This window comes from Podarcis filfolensis (assembly GCF_964270895.1).
Source record: "Podarcis filfolensis genome assembly, chromosome: 1".
NCBI classification, from domain to species: domain Eukaryota; kingdom Metazoa; phylum Chordata; class Lepidosauria; order Squamata; family Lacertidae; genus Podarcis; species Podarcis filfolensis.
Window position 1 is genome coordinate 85,941,593 of NC_139604.1, and position 21,830 is coordinate 85,963,422.

Genomic DNA, 21,830 nt, shown 5'->3' on the forward strand with positions numbered 1-21,830 from the left:
GCAACCTGCCTGGAAAAAGTTCTGTAAAACTCATGCATCCCCGTTCCAAGAAGGAGGCCTAATAAAACATGTCAACTTGCGCTCTTCCCCTCCCCCTCTGACAGGCTCTTGGCAGCAGCAGAGAAAAGGGACTCTTAGGTTGTTGGGATGTGGATGCACAGACCTCTGTGCCTCTCCTGGCACTTTTGGCTTGGGCGTAGTAGACACAGTGGAAGCCGCTGCCTGCAGCCAGTGCTTACTGGCGCGTGTGGAAGACTAAGTGGCTTTTTTACTTACCCGCAGATCTCTCGGTAGGAGACGGAGAGGAACAGTCATTTCAGAGCCTATTTTTAAAACAATTCATTTTAGGATAATTCATGATGGCAGGATATTTTTAGAGCAACCCCAGCAGAGGATCCTGTAATTTGTGGGACCATGTGGGTGTCCCAGCAGTTGAAGGACAGCAGCTGGCCTGAAGAGAGAATGGCACAGATTCAGTATACACAAGAGAAGAAAAGCCTTCCTTTCAGCAAAAGCAGGGAATAGGTTTCCCTGCTGTGGTCAGGGATTATCCATGCTGAGTGATACCAAACATTAAAAAGAGAGGAGGCAGAGAAATTTCCCTTTCCTCCCTCCTTTTGGTAGAGCCTTCTTTTATTTTTGTTTTTATTATTTATTAAATTTGTATACCACCCTTCATCCGTAGATCTTTTAAAATGGAATGAGCAGGGCTGATCTAGAGAAAGAGCTTGCCGCATGCCAAACCTTGTCTGCGGTTTGTACCACTTTTCACTGTGTGTGAGGGAGTGTATGCCAGCATGCTTGGGAAGATAAGGTACTCTCCAGTGGTACACTCCTAGGACCTCCCCCATCCACGAGATGTACATTTTGGTAATTGCAATATTTTCATACATAATGCAGCATGTATTCAGGTTGTGAGCTTCCTCCATGGGCTTCTGCTCAGAACAAACCTCTCCTACTCAAGATCGAGACCATCGGTAAAACAGGATGGCTAATAATCTTGTGTCTTAGCGGAAGCCATGTGCACAAGGCTAACCCAAGGCATTTTGCTGCCTGAGGAGGAACAGCAAATGTTCCCCCTCTCAGATCAAGGTGTGTAGTACCCAATTTATTTTGGCAGCTGAGACAGAACCTCCTACAAGCGTGTCTCCCTAACAGTGCAGATGCAATTAAATAACTAACAACTGGCTGCCCTTACATGACACCCAGAATCAGCTGCCTGAGGCAGCAGTCTTGTTCTGCCAAATGTTAGGGACGGGGCAGTTGGGTACGCTAGCTGCTTCTGGGTTCTGCTACAGTTCTTCATTCTGAAGTGCATTTCTTCATAGCAAAGGTGGGAGACTATGGCACTGAGGAACAGTGGAACAGTTCTGTAATATGGAGCGCTATAAGTTCCTTTGCATGCTGCAGCAAGCACAGAAGGCAAGATGAGAAAAGAAGACAGTACAGTTAATAGCTTTCCCTGACTGCTCATCTCTAGTACCCTTGCACAGCTCTGGAGAATCAATGGGTTCCCGCCCCCCAAATATCTTTAGATTACGAGTCCCTAGTGTTTATCACACACACATTCCAAGTATCTGACTATATGTGGAGTGTCCAGGGGAGATTGCTCAAGCCAGTTCTCTTGGCGCTCCTAGCACAGCAGGGTGCAGCCATCTGGGGATGGACCAATTACCGTATTTTTTGCTCTATAAGATGCACCAGACCATAAGATCCCTCTTACTGTTCTGGCTTCTGGGATAGCTGTGCAGCCTGCATTCGCTCCATAAGACACACACACATTTCCCTTTACTTTTTAGGAGGGGAAAAGTGTCTTATAGAGCAAAAAATACGGTAGTCTATTTATGGTCCATGTCAGTTTTGCATGTTCTTATTCATAGGTCTGCCCTGTTTGTGCATTAGTCTCCTCCCGCCCGCATGCAAAGACTATTTACCTAAATATCTATTTTGTCTTAATAGGCGGTATTCAACTGAGTTGTACTCAAAGTACTGTCTGGCTGTACTGGTTTCTGAAGCAAGGTTTTGTTTTGTTTTTTGTTAAAGAAGTAACCTAACCATAACACTGTCTGCTTTAAAACAAACAAACAAACAAACAAACAAACAAACACACACCAAACTACCGATAAGTAACTTTAATTTCACAATGGATCTGGCAGTACTTATTACAGAGTAACTGCAACAGTCCAACTCCATTTAACAACATTTATGAGCGTCGCAACCCCAGAGTCGTTCACGACTGGACCTAATAGTCAGGGGTCCCTTTACCTTTACCTTTGCTATGTGGATAAGTAAGTGAGGAATTGTCAATGTAAGTGACAATTTGTGCTCATTTTCAGTATACCCCCCCCCCCACTGTTACAGGCAATATTTATACTGGGCCTGGCCTATTCGGATAGATCGTAACACCTTCTTATTTTGCATGCACACCCTTATTTCCTTCTATGCCTGGAGAGCTTTTTTGAGCAATAAGCATATAATGCTATCCTTCTCCTGGGATAGCTCAGTTAGTAAAGCATGAGACTCTTAATATTAGGGCTATATGTTCGAGCCCCACGTTGGGCAGAAGATTCCTGCATTGCAGCAGATAGGACAGGGGTAGGCAACCTAAGGCCCACGGGCCGGATGTGGCCCAATCGCCTTCTCAATCCGGCCCACAGACGGTCCAGGAATCAGTGTGTTTTTACATGAGTAGAATGTGTGCTTTTATTAAAAATGCATCTCTGGGTTATTTGTGGGGTATAGGAATTTGTTCATTCCCCCCCCCCAAAAAAATAATATAGTCCAGCCCACCACATGGTCTGAGGGACGGTGGACTGGCCCACGGTTGAAAAAGGTTGCTGACCCCTGGGATAGGACAAGGTGACCGTTGCAGTCCCTTCCAACTCTACAATTCTATGATTCTAAAATGGCCTCATTCATGGCAACCTGCCCCAGATAGCCCATGAGGGTAGTCCAAGCCTCAGTTCAAAAGGTTCTTGATTTAGGATCATCAATAGGTAAGAAATACAGGAATTGACTATACTTCCTGCATATCTTTACATACAAACACATTAGGCTCCAGGGTTGGGAGTTGGGCCATTGCTTTGCCCCTGCTGAGAGACTTTTTTTGGCTCCTCTCCACACAGTTTCCACCCCAGCTGGTTTTTGGTATGCAAACTGAGTACAGGGGTACCTCGGGTTAAGAACTTAATTCGTTCCAGAGGTCCGTTCTTAACCTGAAACTGTTCTTAACCTGAAGCACCACTTTAGCTAATGGGGCCTCCCGCTGCTGCCATGCCGCCGCTGCACAATTTCTGTTCTCATCCTGAAGCAAAGTTCTTAACCTGAGGTACTATTTCTGGGTTAGGGGCGTCTGTAACCTGAAGCGTCTGTAACCTGAAGCATATGTAACCCGAGGTACCACTGTAATTTTAAGAACTGGTGCCTGAGGTTGCTTTTTCCCCTCCTCTCTCACCACCACTTCCCCCCTTTGTGCCATGAGATTATGAGGCTGAGGGCAAGGATTGTCCAAAAACAAAAAATCTGTAAAGTGCCCTGACAGTCTTTTCAATTGAAAAACTGGGTAAAAAAAATGTTGTAAATAAATACATTAAGTTAATTGAGCCCTGATGCAGTTTGTTTGTTTTAATTAAGAACCACTTTAGAAGAGGAATTTAGAACAGAGCATGGTGAAGGAGGAGTGGGTGCAGTACTTCGTTTCTCTGCTGTAAATGTCTTCTACTCTCTACCCTAAAAAGGTAAAGGGTAAAGGGACCCCTGACCATTAGGTCCAGTCGTGGCCAACTCTGGGGTTGCAGCGCTCATCTCACTTTATTGGCCGAGGGAGCCGGCGTACAGCTTCCAGGTCATGTGGCCAGCATGACAAAGCCGCTTCTGGCAAACCAGAGCCGCGCACGGAAATGCCGTTTACCTTCCCACCGGAGCGGAGCCTATTTATCTACTTGCACTTTGACGTGCTTTCAAACTGCTAGGTTGGCAGGAGCAGGGAACTCACCCCGTCACAGGGATTCGAACCGCCGACCTTCTGATCAGCAAGCACTAGGCTCTGTGGTTTAACCTACATGTCCCTACTCTCTACCCTAGGACATATATATTCTTGGAACCTCATGGTTAATATATGTAAGACACCATCGAGATCCAAGCCTGCTATTACTTAGTGAACTTTTAAGTAACAGTATAATAACATATTGCAGGATAACTTGTGACCAAGCCTAGACTGTAGCTAAGCTAATTCTTCTCTTGTTTTTCCATACACAAAATGCTAGTTTGTTGCCTCTCTTCCATTCCCAATAGAATGACCATAATAGTAAATGTTGCTGGATGTGTTCCTGTTGCTTCTGTAGATACAACATGAGATTAAGCATTGTTACTGTATTTGCTTTTTTTCTTAAGGGAACCTTTGTGGTCACTTTACTAACCAACGTATTTCAGAAGCCAGTGCAGCTGCAGTTACTGCTGAATAAATGAATGCAGCAGACAAGAAGCAGATAAGTGCCTCCAGCAATTTGCAATGGGAGGCACCTGCAGACCTTTGCAGGAAGAACATATACAAAACCAGACCATTGGTCCAGCTAATTATGGTCTACACTGACTGGCAGAGGTCTTCCAGGGTTTCAAGCAGGAGCTATTTCTGGAAGAAAATTTCCTTTTCATTCTTGTTCCCAGCACTGAGAAGCTTCCATGTAGTTTGTATGTAATAGTCATGTGCTTGTTTCTGCCTGGAATTAGCAGCATACTATTTTTTTTTACTGCAAATAACAGCTGTTGGGAAGACTACAAGAGAGCACTTGGTAAGGAAGGGTCCGTCTTGACAAGTTCTGTTTTGAGCTGTTTTGTCAAAAATAAAAACAGTACTAGAGGAATTTGCTTTTAAAAACATTTTGCTCTTGAGGTGTTGAGTGTTCGACTGTGTTCAGCTAAAACTAGATATCTGACTCTACAATGGTATGCCTGATAAGTTGTTTGCAAGGGGAGCAACAATGGATCCACAAATATAAAATATTTCACCTGGCGTCTAACCAAGTAGCGGTGTCAAATTGAATTAAGGATGGGCTTAGGCGAGTCTATAGCCACCACAATTCTGCAAACATTAATTCTGCAAATTTCAGAAGAGTAGCCCTGTTTAACCAGCTGTAGCAAAAGCAACACAGAGACCAAATGTGTCTTTAAGACACATTTATTGTGGAATAACATTTTGCAGACAATACCATGCATCATCCGTAAGAGGCTACGGTTCCTAGAGTGGTTTAACAATCAATCCCTCTTCTCAGGGAACTCTAAAAATTGTAGCTGTGTGAGGGGAATAGCTGTTCCCTAATAATTTGCTGCACCCTAAACAAACTCCGGTTCCCACAGTGCTTTGGCTGTTTAAAATGGTATTGTTATAAGAATGTTAAGGTCATATATATATAAAATAAATGTTCATAACAGAAAAGGTCCTGAACCAATTGACCTCAAATATTTCTCTGCAAGGTCAAAGTGGAAAACCTCCCCATTGTCTCTTTCCTCACAAATCCTGTCCTCACGAATCCTGTCTTAAGGGCACATTCAAGATATGAACAGGGTGTGAGCCTATAACCTGTGACCTAGATTCAGGAATTAAGTAGTTATAATAACAAAAGAGTGGCCAAAACCCAGATAATGCAATTAGGTAACTTGCCAGACAGGAGATAAACAATGCACTCAGATTTCTGTTGTAGACCACCTTTTCTTTGATGTAGGTATGCTGTATCTGGGGAGTGGTCTTGGGCTACACCCCTTCTGTGATGTATGTATGATGTTTCTGGGGGTGGTCTTGGACTTCAGGGTGGGCAATTTAAAATATCTACATAAGGGCTTGCATGCATGGCTCAGGGTCCTCCTCCTCTCTCCTGCGTGTGGGGGAGCACCCTGTTGCAACAGTTAATAAAGATCAGGCTTACTAGCTGCTTTGCTTCTCAATATCCTCTGGTTGGTCTCTGTTATTTTCTTCTACCGACAGAGAACTTACAAAAGGGCTCTATATGGGCTCTTGGTTACCCAATAAGGGAAAAGGAGCAGTTTTTTTAAAACTTATATCAGTATGAAACTGCTTTAAATGTGTAGTGCAGATGGGTTTTAGTGTTGCCTTCTGAAACAGCAGAGCTTATTGCTGAGATTACTGGGGTTTCCCGCCTACTGCAACACTTCCTGTGTATTAATTAGAAGGCATTGGAGACATGGAGACACACACAGACACACAGACACACACCCCTTACATTGCTTACAGTACAACTTGATGTGGTTCTTTTCTCAGAACTGGAAAATGGGATGTGGTCCCTCCAGCACAAGCTGTGTTCCATCCTGGTGAAACAGGAGCAGAACATGGCACCAGAACTTCCTGAGACCCAGCTGCCAGCTAATGCAGTACCCATGTTGAACCTGAACCCACTGCAAAGGTTGCCAGTCCCTGAAGAGGTGAGTTTGCTGCATCATTGTTGTCTGCAATATAACAAGTTGTTCTTCAACCTATCTTCCTACAAGCCCTTCATTCCAAATGAAAGGGCTGTTATGTGGTGGAAGATAAAATCTAGCTTTTTCTTATTTTTGTTATGACTGATTTGAAATAAGCCACTAATGGAGGAAAGGGAACAGAGGACACCTAAGGCATGTCTGGAAAGAGTGCTGACTCTCTTGCTGATAGCTGTTAGTTCATATGGAAGGCCCAGAATTAGTAGGATCTGCATGAAAGTGACCCATGGCAAAATACAGTCTAAAATAAAATTTTAAAATCTATAGAGTCAAACTCCTGCACCAGTTGGTACCCTTTCCTAGCAGTACCTTCCTGCTTTTGTTCTAGGTTTAGCACTGCAGTGTTAAATCACTCATGGGAGGAAACTGCCATCCAGATGATGCCCTGTGATCCTACGATGAAGGACGTTATAGAAATTTAAATTATTCCTTGGCTGCTTTCAGTAGTATGAGCCAGAGGGCAGCCAAACACACCCCGTGTTGAAAGCAGTGCGTTAACACGTGTCACCATCTGGCCCATAAAACCATGAAATCTAGATTTTAAAGTTACCTAACTATACCACATAACTGCCTCTCAGGCTGGCAAAGGACCTACAGTATTAGACCGTAACTGTTACTGCTGGGTGCTTTGTAAGGTCAGAGGTAGCATTAGGTTTTTCTTACATTACCTACAACAGGGGTAAGGAACCTGTAGCTCCATAGATGGTGTTGGACTCCAGTTCCCATCATTCCTGGCCAACATGACCAATTGTCAGGAATGATAGGCGCTGTAGTCCAGTACCATTGGGAAAACCATAGGTTCCCCAACCCTGGCCTGCAGTTCTTTCTGTTGTCCGGAATAAAGTGCGTGATCACCCTGATCTGTTGCAAAGCCTAGCGTGGGTTATCTTCCTTTCACTTATGGTGGGTAAGGGAAACTGGATGCAACAAGCCAGCTACTCGAGCCAAACATGTACACAAACTTCCTTCTCTGTTTACACAGCTTGAACTCCCTGGGCCTGCAAATGCAGACCCATGTGGCGCGTGTGTGCAGTTGACAGCCATACCAAGCTCCCTCCCTGAGCTGTGTTTACAGTATGAGGCAGTGTGAAATATGTCTGTTTAATGTTGTGTGTGTGTGTGTGTGTGTGTGTGTGTGTGTATGCCTTTGGTGGGAAAGGGATGCTGGTAAGAGGATTGCATTGGTGCAGCTGGGAACTAAGTGCTGTTCCTGTTAACTCTTCATCTCATTTGATCAGAAGCAGCTGTTGAGTGGTCCTGCAGAAGGCCCAGAGAACAGTAGAGGCTATTCTCTATCTCCAAAGGCTGTGCAAATACTCCCAGCTCAGATTACAACAGATCAAAAGAGAGGGAGAGAATGTGGAGGAAAAGTTTAAATGGATTTTTTTTAAGCAGCTTGAGAAGAGAGGAGGTAATGACAAATCTGATTCTGTCCACAAAGTGAATGCCACCTGCGCCGTGCACCCTGGCAGCACACCTGCATGATGCTCACTCTCCCTTGGCAAAACACTCTTGTTTTGAATTGTGACTTCCCTGGAGACAACTTTATTTTTTAAAAAAAGTTTTTGCTTGTCTTTGAGCAGCTGGCTATTGGTATGCAAGCTGATAAGATGGAGAAGAAGGGGGAACTGAAGGGCTGAGAAATAATTGTCATCAAAGCAAGAAGGATTATGGCTGTAAAACCATAAGTTTTGTTTCAGGCAGGTTAGCTACCAACTGACCTGCACCTTCTGCACTCTTACCATGCATTTAGAAGGCTCCATAGCTCAATAATAGCTCAAAAGGCTTTTCATGGACAATACGCAACTGCTGAAAAAGTCCGGCCTCTAATGGCTGGAGAGGTGGCAAGTGCCCAGAGCAGAGGGGGCAGCAGGCAGGCAAGGAACCAGCCTGGAAGTCCAGAGGGATACTCTAGTGTAGGGTCCTCCCATTAGTCCCAGCCAGGGTGGTCAGGCATAGTGGGAACTGTAGTTCAGCAACATCTGGAGGGCCACAAGTTCCCCAGCCCTGGCCTTCAGTCTTTATAGCTGTCTGCTACAAAATCAAAGGTGACCCTGGCCTTTGGGTTAACTTCTTTTCAAGCTGTGCAGAATGAGGGAACATGACACATACAGCAAGCGTGGGATTGGCCCTTCAGAATCACATGATTTTTCCGGAGAATTCTGGTCCTTGGTAGCTGCATCCTAGCTCAAGTTGCCTGCCATTTTCTCTTCTGACCAGAGGCCCAGATGGTGCAAGGAGCAGAGTATCAATGCTTGACCTTCACGGTTCCTGGGTTGAATGCCACAGTGTCTAATAATTCCAGTCCCTGCATCAGAGAATTTATTCCATCCATTATGGTACTAACAGGATCTGCTGCTTTCTGTCTCTACCCGTGGCACAGAATTACATCATTAGAAAAAGAAGTGCAGGCCTCAGTGGCACCCAGAAGGGTGTCAGAAATCACACCATACCTGTGCAGAACTGTATGGTCTCAGAATGAATCCACCTATTCATTCATTCATTCATTCATTCATTCATTCACTCATATGGTTTCTTACCTGCCTCTCATCGTAAGGTCCCAGGACAGGTAACAAAATATACAATTATAGGTAAAGGTAAAGGGACCCCTGACCATTAGGTCCAGTCGTGACTGGCTCTGGGGTTGCAGCACTCATCTCACTTTATTGGCCGAGGGAGCCGGCGTACAGCTTCCAGATCATGTGGCCAGCAGGACTAACCGCTTCTGGCGAACCAGAGCAGCGCATGGAAACGCCGTTTACCTTTCCACCGGAGCAGTACCTATTTATCTACTTGCACTTTGACGTGCTTTCGAACTGCTAGGTTGGCAGGAGCAGGGACCGAGCAATGGGAGCTCACCCCGTCACGGGGATTCGAACTGCCGACCCTCTGATTGGCAAGCCCTAGGCTCTGTGGTTTAACCCACAGCGCCACCCGCGTCCCTTTCTATACAATTAGAGAAGTGTCTAAAACCATTACAATTATAAAACCTGTAAAACTGAGCCCAAATGGAGCAGAATGATATACATTCAGCAGAAGAGGTGTGTCCTGCATAAAAAAAACCTTAACTATCAAAGGCCAGAGTAAATGATAAGAAGCAAATGATGGGCTGCAGTATGATGTTTTGCACCTTGTGAGTCTACATTGCATGGTAAAGCAACCTCTTAATCTGCAGGGTAGAATCATGCAAGAATTGCCTTTGCAAAATCAAACTGTTGCATTCTGTATTCTTTCATACAGGCTCCCATAGAAATGACGCCCCAGCCTATAATCAAAGCTGAACCCAGAGAGATGAACCAATTTCTAAATGTACCAACAGGTAAGAAAATAGTTACAAGTTGCTTTCATCAGCCCTCCAGACTCATTAATTTAAAAAACTATCTTTTGCAGAGTGGATCCTCCACCAACCCATTAGCACAAGCTTCTAAAGCATCTCTCTCTCCTCCCCCAGCCCAAAAAGGTTACTATGAGGGATGTCAGCTGTGGATGTGTGGGATTCACTTGTAATCCGCTGATGCTGCTAAACTAACCTAATGAGATTGCAAGAAACAATTGTTAACAGGGCACAAGTACTTGAGTTCTTTGAGTATTAGTGATTTCATGAGTCTTGTGTCTGTGTGTACTTTCTCCAACTAGCAGTGCTATGCCTCTCTTAGTGGGCTTTCTCATAGTCGCATGGCACTGACTAAACAGTGTACCTGTGAAATGCAAATGCCATTGTGCCTGGAGCTTGGGAAAACCTTTAGCTGGCTGTGAAACCCGAGATGCCAATGCTGTTTCTCAGCAGGCTGCTTATTGGTTGGGGTGAGTAGCTCACCAAGAGAAAGGGTATACAACCCCTTGCTAAAAACAACAACTATTTTAAAAAAACCCAAAATGTATATACTGCTGAATTGAAATAACACCTCCAAGTGGTTTACAAAGCCACATTAAAATTATCAATAGAAGACAGCTAAAAACAGGTGTTTTAAAACATTCAAAGGATAATTGAAATCAACAGCAAGTAAAAACAGATTAAAATACATGTCTAAATAAACTTGCCTAAACAAAAATGTTTTAAACAGGTGCTGAACAGAGAAATACTTCTTCACAATACATAGATTATGGGATTTGCTACCACAAGATGTAGTGATGACCGTTGGCTTTGATGACTTTAGAAAAGGATTAGGCAAATCATGGCAGCAAAGGCTAGCAATGGTTATTAAATCATGATAGCTGTATTCTATATTGGGGATGGGGGACCTTTAGCCTTCCAGATGTTGTTGGATTCCAACTTCTACTGGAGTCAGTGGGAGCTGGAGTCCAACCACATCTGGAGGGCTACAGGTTACCCAGCTCTGTTCTATATTCTGTCTCTGGGATCAGAGTCGCTATGCCTCTGAATAGCAGCCCTGCTTCTGGGCTTCCCATAGGCATCTGGTTGAACACTCTGAGAAGCGGAATGCAGGAACAGAGGGGCCTTTGGTCTGATCCAGAAGGCTTGTCTTATAATCAGACATTTTGAGGGTTTTTTGTTTCATTTTGTATAGGACATTTAGCGGCAAGCCATTAGAAGGATATTAGCGTATGGTGCCAGTTCTTATGCGTCTGGTATCACTGTAAAGGATCTCAGTTTGGTTTCCAGAAGGGTAATGACATCAAGAATGCAGCTTGGCAGTCATTAGCACACCACAGAGGGGTCTGCTCAGAACAAATGAGCACATTTATTTATTTGCTCTAAAATGTAATATCCTCCCCCTAGGCACTAAGCACTCATATTCAAGTAAGCAAGCAATGCTTCACACAAAATATTAGGCCCTCTTAAATGCTCAGCTCATTATTTATCCTCGCAGAACAGGCGTCTTTTGAAATGTGACTTTTAGCAAGCTCAGCATCTTCCATCAGCAGTCCATTAAATAAGGAGGAGAGGCAGCATCTAACAAATCCAGGTTCTGGTGGAAGGTACAAGGGGAGTACGTTCCAGAAGACTTCTCGTTGGGACAACTCTCATGATAGGAAAGGAGCAATTGAAGAATATAACTTGTCCAAAAGAAATGGGGGTGGGGGGAGTGACTGTCACACAACGGAATGAGTGTGATGAGTGTGTTCACCTTGGACTTCAGAAAAGCTGGTTGTAATAGGCTTTAATGGGTAATAATTTATGACTAGAGATACAGGGGGAAAGGATGCCAGGATGGGTGGGAGCTCCTAAAGATGGAGTTGATAAGGCTACAAATTATTCCAGTGGGAGGCATCTTAAAAAGACACTGCGACAGCACAAAAAGCTTACTGCAGAGATGAAAATAAAAAAGGACATGCATAAGCAATGGGAAGAGGAACAGGCCACCAAGGATGAGCAGCTCAGATTTGTAAAGACGGCGTCAGGAAAGCTAAATAGCTGAGGCTGGCAAGCGATGCTAAGAGCAGCAAAATGGAGCAGTTCTGCAGTGGAACCAATTACTCAGAGGAGCTGGAAAGCCATCCGTATGCTCTACATCCCCAAACATTACAGAACAAAGAGTGGTTTCCCCCCACCCCCTCCATTCCTTTCCTTGATTCATTTCCCCCTTTATCTGGGTTTGAATTCAGATATCCATCTTACTGAATTTGGTGAATTGATTTGTGCATCACTGATGGAACAATGTGAATGAATTGCAATCACAACAAATCATCATCAAGAATCCAGTTATTTTGGTGCTTAGTCCAAGTGGCTCAAGCTTGCACCCCAGACCAAAGATTTACTGCTGTCTCAAGATAATCAAAGTTTGCTTGCATTGATAGAATCATAGAGCTCACAGTACCACATGAAAACAAGTCCAAACCACTGCACAAAGATAGGAGTATTAATCTATCTGCCCCTTGTCAAATTGCGCCACACAATACAGATCACAACATGCCCTGTGCATAATGGTGTGCACAGAACAATTTGCTTCAGATGAATCAAGCAAATGAGCCAAGCTGCATATTATATCAAAAGGCAACATATCTCAAATAATTATTTCTCATTTAGGACCTTGATGTGGGCAACACAAAATATTCATATGAAGGCCACCATATTATATTAAGTCATGGCACTGAACCATCTATACCATTTATGTTTACTTAACTGGCAGCAGCTCTCCAAGATCTTGCTGGAAGTCTGTCTTTGTATGGGAGAACCTTTTAGCTGGTGATGCCAGGAACTGAACCAAAGACCTATTGCATAGGAGATAATAAAAGATCCACCCCACAGTTTAGCTCAAACCTCTCATGAGCCTTAATACACCGTTAATACACCAAGTTACAGGGAACCAGGCAGAGGCCCTTCTTGGTAGTGGCACCCGCCCTGTGGAACGTCCTCCCACCAGATGTCAAAGAGAACAACTACGGTACTACCAGACTTTTAGAAGACATCTGAAGGCAGCCCTGTTTAGGGAAGCTTTTAATGTTTGATGTATTATGGTATTTTAATGTTTTGTTGGAAGCCGCCCAGAGTGGCTGGGGAAGCCCAGCCAGATGGGCGGGGTATAAATAAATTATTATTATTATTATTATTATTATTATTATTATTATTATTATTATTATTATTATTTATTGCCAGAGCGCACAAAGCAGTCCTCCTAGCTTAATTTATTCCTGCTTCATTTAAACATCTGTGTTCAGTGAAATATTTTAGTGGTGTTGTCTTCATGTAACCTTCCCTGGTTTTTTAGGGTCATGGGTTCAAGCCCTACATTGGGCAAAAGATTCCTGCATTGCAGGGGGTCAAACTAGATGATCCTCGCAGTCTCTTTCACCCCTATAATTCTATGATTCTCCTAATATTCGTTGTCTCTTTCTGACTGCCTTGTTGTTCCCAGAACAGTTCTATGTCTCAATGTCACCTGGAAACATTCCTTTGTTCCCACTCTTCTCTCATCAAATACAGTAGAACCTCGGGTTCAGAACTTAATTCATTCTGGAGGTCCGTTCTTAACTTGAAATTGTTCTTAACCTGAGGTACCACTTTAGCTAATGGGGCCTCCCACAGCCGCTGCACGATTTCTGTTCTCATCCTGAAGCAAAGTTCTTAACCTGAGGTACTATTTCTGGGTTAGCAGAGTCTGTAACCTGAAGCGTCTGTAACCTGAAGTATATGTAACCCGAGGTACCACTGTACTTTCTCTCCTTCCCTGTCCATGACTCAGTGTGCTGTTACCATCTGTTAACCTCTGCTTTGTATCTCCTGCATTAGATGACCTGGTGCAGATGCCACCGACTCCTCCCAGCAGCCATGGCAGTGACAGTGACGGATCTCAGAGCCCAAGATCCCTCCCTCCCTCCAGCCCAGTCCGCCCTACTGCACGTTCCTCCACAGCAATCTCTTCTTCTCCTCTCCTCACAGCACCACATGTAAGCAGGGAGCTCCTGTCATGAATCATAAGGCATCTCCCCGCTCGGAGCACGAGGTCCAGGGTGGCTTTTGGCAGTGACCCCCTAATAAGGTGCACAGTGGGAATGTGTGACAGGTCAGGATTGTGACAAGGATGGAGGAGAAAACAAAATGGTTTGCATTTTAAGTGTGAACTTTCCTAATTTGCACTTTCCGAACCAAGGCACAAACGGAAATGCGGCTGCCCTTCGAAATTCACACTCCTCAGAATTTTGTAATGGGAGTTCTCCCAACAAAATATGCATTTTTAAAAATGTGCATAGTAGTTAAAATATTGTGCAAAAAGTCAGGAAAATTTGCTTGCAGAAATGCATATACAGTGGTACCTCTAGTTACGGACTCGATCCATTCTGGGGTGCCATTCACACCCCAAAAAGTCTGTAACTAGAGTGCCGCTTCTGCGCACGCACGCGCAGCAAAACCCAGAAGTATACACTTCTGGGTTTGCTGCGTTCGCAAGCCGAAAAGATGCAACATGAACCTAACGCAACACGAGGTATGACTGTAGTAGACAAAAGTACATTTAAATGCACACACAAAAATTGTACAATTTTTTTGTGCAAAATGTTTTTTTTAATTGCAAACTAATGTAGAAATGGGGTAAGCTGGACTTAAGATTGAAAAAATAAGAAAGTGAAATTGGCAGATTCATCCATCAGCGTGAAGCTGAAATAATCCATAACTACTGGCAAAGCAGCTATTTTAAGGCACTTCATATTCATTTCATTTCTATACAGTGTTATATCTTTAAGGGGGGAAATCACAAAGTAGTTTACAATATTAAACATTAAAACATCAAATAAAACGTAACAAAATAAAACAAAACAGAAGAAAGTTAAACATAAGGTATACATTAAAAGCAACATAACTGACAGGAAACTAAAATCTTACCTTAAATATTTCAAAATAGAACATTACAACGGAGGTAAACTATAGAATTCACATTTAACACAGTAAAAAATTTTTTTTATCTAAAACATTTCTAAAGAAAACATTACTAAAGGAAATCAAATATAAAATGCACATTTAAAACAGCATAGTTAGCAGGAGAGTAAAATAGTAATAATAATAATAATAATAAAATGTATACCCCGCCCTCCCCAGCCAAGGCCGGGCTCAGGGCGGCTAACAAAGAATAATAAAAACAAGTTGAATGAATACAACTTAAAAACAAGATTAAAAGACAACATTAAAACATTAGAAATATTGTCACAAACATAGAACATATCTGCTACAGTTGCTGCCTATACTGCCAATTCTGGTTCATGGCAGGCATTGTCTGTGGAAGCTCAGGCTTCGTGACCCAGCTCTGTGCTAGGAGACAGCCACAGCCAAGAGTCATTTACACTGACCTCTGCCACATGCACGGGGTTTTTTTTTTGTTGCCTTAGATTTTACAGTTCTCAGATTGCCTGAAGAGTTGGAGTTTCACGATGCAAAACCATTAATGTAACTTGTAGTTAGGCCTCTTGGGTTGTGTTAATGAGGAATGCTGCTCCCCCCGCAAAAAAGCAGTATATCAACCCCAAATTTCAAGCGGTACAATAGTGACTTTTGGGGCAAGGTCCTTCTATTTGCAGGGGAAAGTTAGGGATAGGGTTGTTGATATGAATGCTGAAAATGTTGCTGCTTTTCCTTTTCACTTACAGAAATTACAAGGGACCTCGGGACCCCTGCTCCTAACCGAGGAGGAGAAACGTACCCTGATTGCTGAGGGCTATCCCATCCCAACCAAGCTGCCTCTCACCAAAGCAGAGGAGAAAGCACTGAAAAGAGTTAGACGAAAGATCAAGAACAAGGTCGGTAATTCCACTGAATTGGGAAAAATCAGGAGTGTGTGTGTGTGTTTGATTAATGTGATCATCCTTCTTTAACTTGCTGCCTCATCTGAGGTTCGCTGGCTAAAATTAAATCTGTGTAGTGATAGGGCTTTGAATGCTGCCATAAGCTTTCTAGATCTAGAACTTGAAGAAGTTCTTTTAAAAAATAACCATCAAGGGCATTTTCAACATCGCAGTTTTTCACTCTTTCCTAGTCGTTCTGCTGCTGTACCATGCTGAGCTAAGCCATAGTTTACCAGTAGTCTACCATGCTGTTGAAGCCCAGGCTCATGGTTTAGCTCTCTCCAAACTAACCACAGCTGTAACTAAGGTCTGTCCTATGGTCTGTGCTTTTTTGTGAGAGCTAAAATACGGGCCTGAGTTTGTATGACATGCTAAGGCAAACAATGACTTATCTCAGCATGGCACAGCAGCAAAGGAAGCTGGAAGGAGCAAAGCTGCTGCAATCTGCGCTCTGGGAGTTATCATGCTTAATTGTTTATTTGTCCTCTTGTCCCAATATTATGATTTTCATGACTAAGACTCAGCCCATATAACTGAAAGAACCTCCTCTCCTGGAGCCTTGTGTTTGCACTGAGCCACGGTTTGGCCTAGTGTCATGGCAGCACGTGGGCCTTCTAGCTGGAGAATTTGGAAAACTAGACACCCCTTCTTTCCCCTCTCCCCCCCTACATTCCTTTATTAATATATTTAAAAAGCTTTGAAGATAAATGCACCATTCCATCAAAACTGTTTGCAGCATACTACCCATTCCCTTGTAACTTTGTGAGCATAATGGGCCTCTTGAGTGGTCAGTCTCATCAGCTAATTGCTCAGAAAGAGTTGTTTCTCACCCAGGTGAATGAGCAAGCAAATGTCTGTGGAGTGATATGAAATACTAACTGTGGTTCCCCCCTCAGTGTAAGTTCCCATATTACGAGCCCACAGTATGCATTAGTCACCTGTTGTGACTCAGACAAAGATACAACCCATTTGGCCCAAGTGATTCAGCCACTTTGGGAAATTCTGATCCACAAAGAAGTTAAGTCATAGCCCTTGCTTATAAGTTGGTTTGCATTCTGATCATAACATTTGATTCAGCAACATGTAAGTGTTTAAAACAGGATAGGGTGACCTCAAAAAACACTGTATCATGGTGTCCCAGGCAAGGTATCTTAGAGCAAATGTTTAGGGACAGGGCGCCAGTCCTATTAAAGTAAATAGCACAAGGAGAATGGTTCAAGTTCAATAACATTAATGTGGGTTGTCAGTTCAGTTTAATAGATCATATATGAAGTTGCCCTCCACTCAGTGTATTGCTCCATTTAGCCCAGTAATGCTTACTCTGGCTGTCAGGAGATCTCCAGCCCTGATAGAGGCATAATTTTTCAACTGGAAATTTCAGGAACTGAGTCTGGGAACTTTGGTGTGCAAAGCATGAGCTTAGCCACACAAACACATGAAGATCCTTTGCATACACCATCAGATCATTGGCCCACCTAGCTCTGTGCTCTGCTAGGGACAACCATCCAGGGTCTCAAGCAGAGGATTTTATTTATTACAGGGGATTGAATTTGGAACCTTATGCAGGCAAAGTGTGTGTACTCTACCTCTAGCCTACGGGTCTTCCCAGATTGTGACACAGCAGCCAAATTAGGGCTGATCAACTGGACAGAGTAGGAAACCTTAAGAGCACACCATACTTTTTAATGGACCTTTTCTTGGAAGACCTTCTGATTACGATTATGAAAATAGACAATCGGGATATAAATTAATAAATTGTTGTCGTGTGCATCTCCCCATGACCACAGTGGGCAAGTGACATAGGAGGAGCACAGAAAGCAGAAGTCCAGCTCACATGCAGTTCCCATTTCAGCTGGCGCAAGAACATATGAAAGTGCTCTGGGGAGTTATGTAGTGACAGGAGGCCTGACTCAGGGCCAAACTAGATATGACACAGAAAATCTATTTACAGGTTATCTTCTGTATATGTGTGTGTGTGTGTGTGTGTGTGTGTGTGTGTGTGTGCGTGCACACACACACACAATTTTAAAAGAGCAACAGGGTTCTTATGTGAGATTGGGGCTGTGATGTTGGGAGAGGGGTCTTTAACTCTTTCCTCCCATGCCATTCCCCCAATTTATATCACACACAAGGTAACCATTGAGGGTTTTGTCCAGCAAAGGGAACAGCACCTTGATATGGGGTAGAAAGGGTTAACTCTCCCAAGTGCTGTGACCCTGATCCAAATTGGGCTTCTCCGTGGCTGCTTTTAAATTCTAAAAAAAACAAAACGAAATGTGGGTGATTCTGTTCACGTAACATTTAGTTTGACTTTGACCCCTTGGAACAGCCTTCCCTACCCACATACTTCCTAGATAAATTATTATTATTATTGGAAGTTTTTAATGTTTAATGCTGTATTGTGTTTTTAATATTTGACTGGAAGCCGCCCAGAGTGGCTGGGGAAACCCAGCCAGATGGGCAGGGTATAAATAATAAATTATTATTATAATTATTATATTAGCTGTTTTGGACCTCCCATCACCTTTGACCATTGGTCATGCTAGCTGGGGCTGATGGGAGTTGTAGTCCAAAACACCCAGAAGGTGCCAGGTTGGAGAGTTACTATATGGGAATTGTTCTTCAGGAGGTTAAATTAGCATTTCTAACGCTGGTATTCCTCACTCCTTAGATTTCTGCACAGGAGAGTCGCAGGAAGAAGAAAGAATATGTGGAGTGTCTGGAGAAAAAGTATGTTCTTCTCTCTGAGCTCCCATGCTACATTAACTCTGGATTTGTAAGATCAGTAGTTTCTTTTGTACTCGGCAGCATCATGAGAATTACTGGAGCATCGTGACCCTCTTGCAGAAGTGGCACAATCTCTTAAGTCCCTTCCCTAATGCGTCCCTGCTTTAGGAAAGAGTCGTGCTGTTGACAAAGTCTTGAATGTAATGATTCAAGAAGTCCACCTGCTACCCAGAGAGTAAGATGCACATCTAATAAATAAATGCATGAAACGATATGTGCTTAACAATATCACTTAAATTGAACGTTTCACCATGTAACAATTATGTAAATGAAACTCGAGTGCCAAGGGAGAAAGATTGTTCTCCACCAGCCTGTTCAAAACCCCTTGAGCTTTTGGTGCGCTTTCCCAAGCACTGCAAATAGCTTAATAAAGATGGAAGGAGAAACCCGAGTTGTTATAGCACAAATTCCTTAGTTCCTGTTCCCATGAAAGGAATTTGCTGCTGGGTGAGATGTCCTTGAATCTGTGTCCTTGAATTCAATAACAAATGTGCTATTCTTCGTGGATAGCCTGGTACCACCATCTCACTGATCCTCATCCTTGAAAAAGGGAGTGGGAGGAAGAAGCGTGGATCAGTGAATGAGGCAGTAGCTTTTGTTACAATAAGCATCCATGAAGCTTACTGGATGACTTTGGGTCAGTCACCATCTACTTAGCCTAACCTACTTCTCAGTTCCATAGTGAAGGTAAATGCAATTAGAATTGTAAAGAACTTTGTATATAGAAAAATGCTATATGGGAGATAACAATAGTTTCTTGCAACATGTTCTGCACAGTGGGCACCATGTAAAAACAGCAGGAATACTGTACACCTTGATGTTACCATTAATGGTTGTTTCTTATTGCATTTTGTTTGTTTTGTTGTGAACGGCCTTGGATCCCCCACCCCCAATTGAAGGGTGGCATATGAATCTGAATAAGAAAATATAAAATTATACTTCCTACAAACAGGGCTTATTCAGCCCTGATTTCTGCGTTTACAGCTGCAGGATTGGTTTAAGGGTTGCCATATGTCCTCTTTTTCCAGGACACACCCTCTTTTTCATGCATTTGTAAAACGGGAGTTGTCAAAGTGATTCAAAGTAGAAGTTGGCAAATGTGTCCTCTTTTTTTGCTCTTCAAAATATGGGAACTCAATATGCTCAAACTGTCTTGCCCTGGTGAGCAACCTGGCAACTGAATTCTGCATGAGCTGAAGTTTTGGAACTGTCTTCAGAGACAGCCCCAACTATAATGCATGGCAGTAATCTAGGTCACCAGAGCATAGACAGATGTTAGGCTATCCCTGCTCAGATATGGGTGCAGCTGAGCCACCAGCTGAAGCTGATGGAAGGCATTATGTGTCACTGAGGCCACCTGAGCCTCAAGCAACAGCAGTGGACTCAGAAGAACTCCAAAGCTATGTACCTGTTCCTTCAGAGGGAGTGCAATTTTATCAAGAGCAGACCACCTTCCATTGATCTTTTCTAGGGAACCACCCACTAATAATGGCTAAGTCTTATCTGGATTGGCTCTCATCCACTCCTTAACCAACGCAAGACAATGGTTGAGCACATCCACTGCCACCCCTGCAAATATAAAGGAGAAGTAGAGCTGTGTGCCATCAGCATATTGCTGACAACGTACTCCAAAATTCTGGATGACCCCACTCAGTGGTTTCATGTAGATATTAAACAGCATAGGAGATGAAATCCAACCCCGAGGAACCCCACAATGAAGGCTCCATGGGGCCAAATAGCACTCCCCAAGCATCACTCTCTGGAAATGACCATTCAAGTAGGACTGGAACCACTGCAAAGCAGTGCTGCCCACCCCACCCCAAACCCAAACCCAGACAGCCACTCCAGAAGGATACCATGATTGATGGTATCAAAAGCTGCTGAGAAGTCAAGGAGAATTAACAGGAACATGTTTCCCATCTCTCTCCCAACAGAAGTAATCACACAGGGCAGCCCAAGTAGTTTCTGTACCAAAACCAGGCCTAAAACACCAGTTGAAATGGATCTAGAAAATCAGTTCCCCCCAAGAGTTAAAAAAAAAGTGTTTCTTGTTATGCAAACAGCATCTAAGAGGAATTCTGAGCAGCCTTGGGACTGGAGTGGGAAAGGAAGGTTAACTCTCTCTCTCTCTGCCACAGTCTTGATAAAATTGCCTTTCCAAATATGTTATTTGTATTTCAAGGATCTCCAGAGTGGCACCAGTGCAGCTTCTCTTGAAATGCAAATAGCAGCAGCAGGGCTATATGCACCTGAAAGTAAATCCTGTTGAACCTAAGGGGCGGGGGGGGGGGTTACTTATGAGTAGGCACGTGTAGGATTACAATGTCAGAGAAGCTATTTTGTCAGGACCATTATAGGGACAGAAGGAGTTAAAGTTCCCCCCTAATCTAACAGTTTAGGGACTTCTGAAGCTTCCTTGCTGCTGTTATTTACATCACAAAACTGTGAATGTTAACTGCAATTCATTGCTGCATCTAGGTTGGCTCTTAAGGATGAGATTTTGGAGGTGGGTGTGGATCAGGCTGATGGATTGCTTTATTTTTAAAACGGGGCTTGTTTTTACTTCTCCAGGGTTGAAAGTTATACATCTGAGAACAATGAACTATGGAAAAAAGTAGAGACCTTAGAAAATGCAAACAGGTGAGGAGAACCCAATTTGATATTTGACTGAAGGATGGTGCCAAGCAAAGGGGGAGGTCAGGGGAAGGCTGGGAACAAAAAGAGAAGAGATTTCTTGGCGGACTTTTGGCGGAAAAGTATAACTTTTTCATTTTTCCAGCAGCAGCAGCAGCTAGTCAGCTGGGTTTGGTTAGCAAATGAGGAATGTTTGTGTTATGACAGCCAGGAAGGAACTTTTGACAGATGGAGGTGCAGATGGGGGCACCTCTGAGTGGACCATTTCCTGCCTCTCTCTCAGTAGCCTGCCTGGCCTTGGGACCAAGTGATTGACAGCTGAAGTGAAATTAATTGTAGATTGGTTTCTAGGGAGAGTGCTTGCCAAGGTCAGGTAGCTATAAACTGGAATCATTATCCTGGGAAGCATTCTATATAGTCAAGGGTGAGGAACAGGCCATGGTGAACAAGAGTCAGCGACCAGGATGAGGGTTAAATGGGGCTGAGTTGAAGGGAGCAAGGAAGTCAATCCTGGCTCAGTCACTGAAGTTCACCAGCCAAATGTCCAGATTAGAACCTGATCTCTTGGAAGGGTTTTACCGGGGGGGGGGGGGGGCAAAAAACACACCCAGCTGAGCTCAGAGCCAATCAAGATGCCTGAAGGAACAGGGGACTGTGTGGAGTTCTACTTTTCCCCCAGGCCTTCT

General features: G+C 43.5%; 1 protein-coding gene across 2 annotated transcripts in view; it reads left to right on the plus strand.

Moving 5' to 3' along the window:
* The window catches only part of CREB3L1 (cAMP responsive element binding protein 3 like 1), an 80,118-nt gene that overhangs the window by 49,029 nt on the left and 9,259 nt on the right, over positions 1-21,830 (plus strand). For both annotated transcript variants that reach the window (XR_014545058.1, XM_083602543.1), the window contains exons 3-8: positions 6,275-6,435; positions 9,730-9,808; positions 13,682-13,839; positions 15,529-15,678; positions 18,395-18,453; positions 21,082-21,150. Coding sequence is in view for 1 of the 2 variants with exons in the window: in XM_083602543.1 (XP_083458669.1) it covers positions 6,275-6,435; positions 9,730-9,808; positions 13,682-13,839; positions 15,529-15,678; positions 18,395-18,453; positions 21,082-21,150 (676 nt within the window). In the remaining variant the exon portion in view is untranslated. The remainder of the gene's footprint in view (positions 1-6,274; positions 6,436-9,729; positions 9,809-13,681; positions 13,840-15,528; positions 15,679-18,394; positions 18,454-21,081; positions 21,151-21,830) is intronic.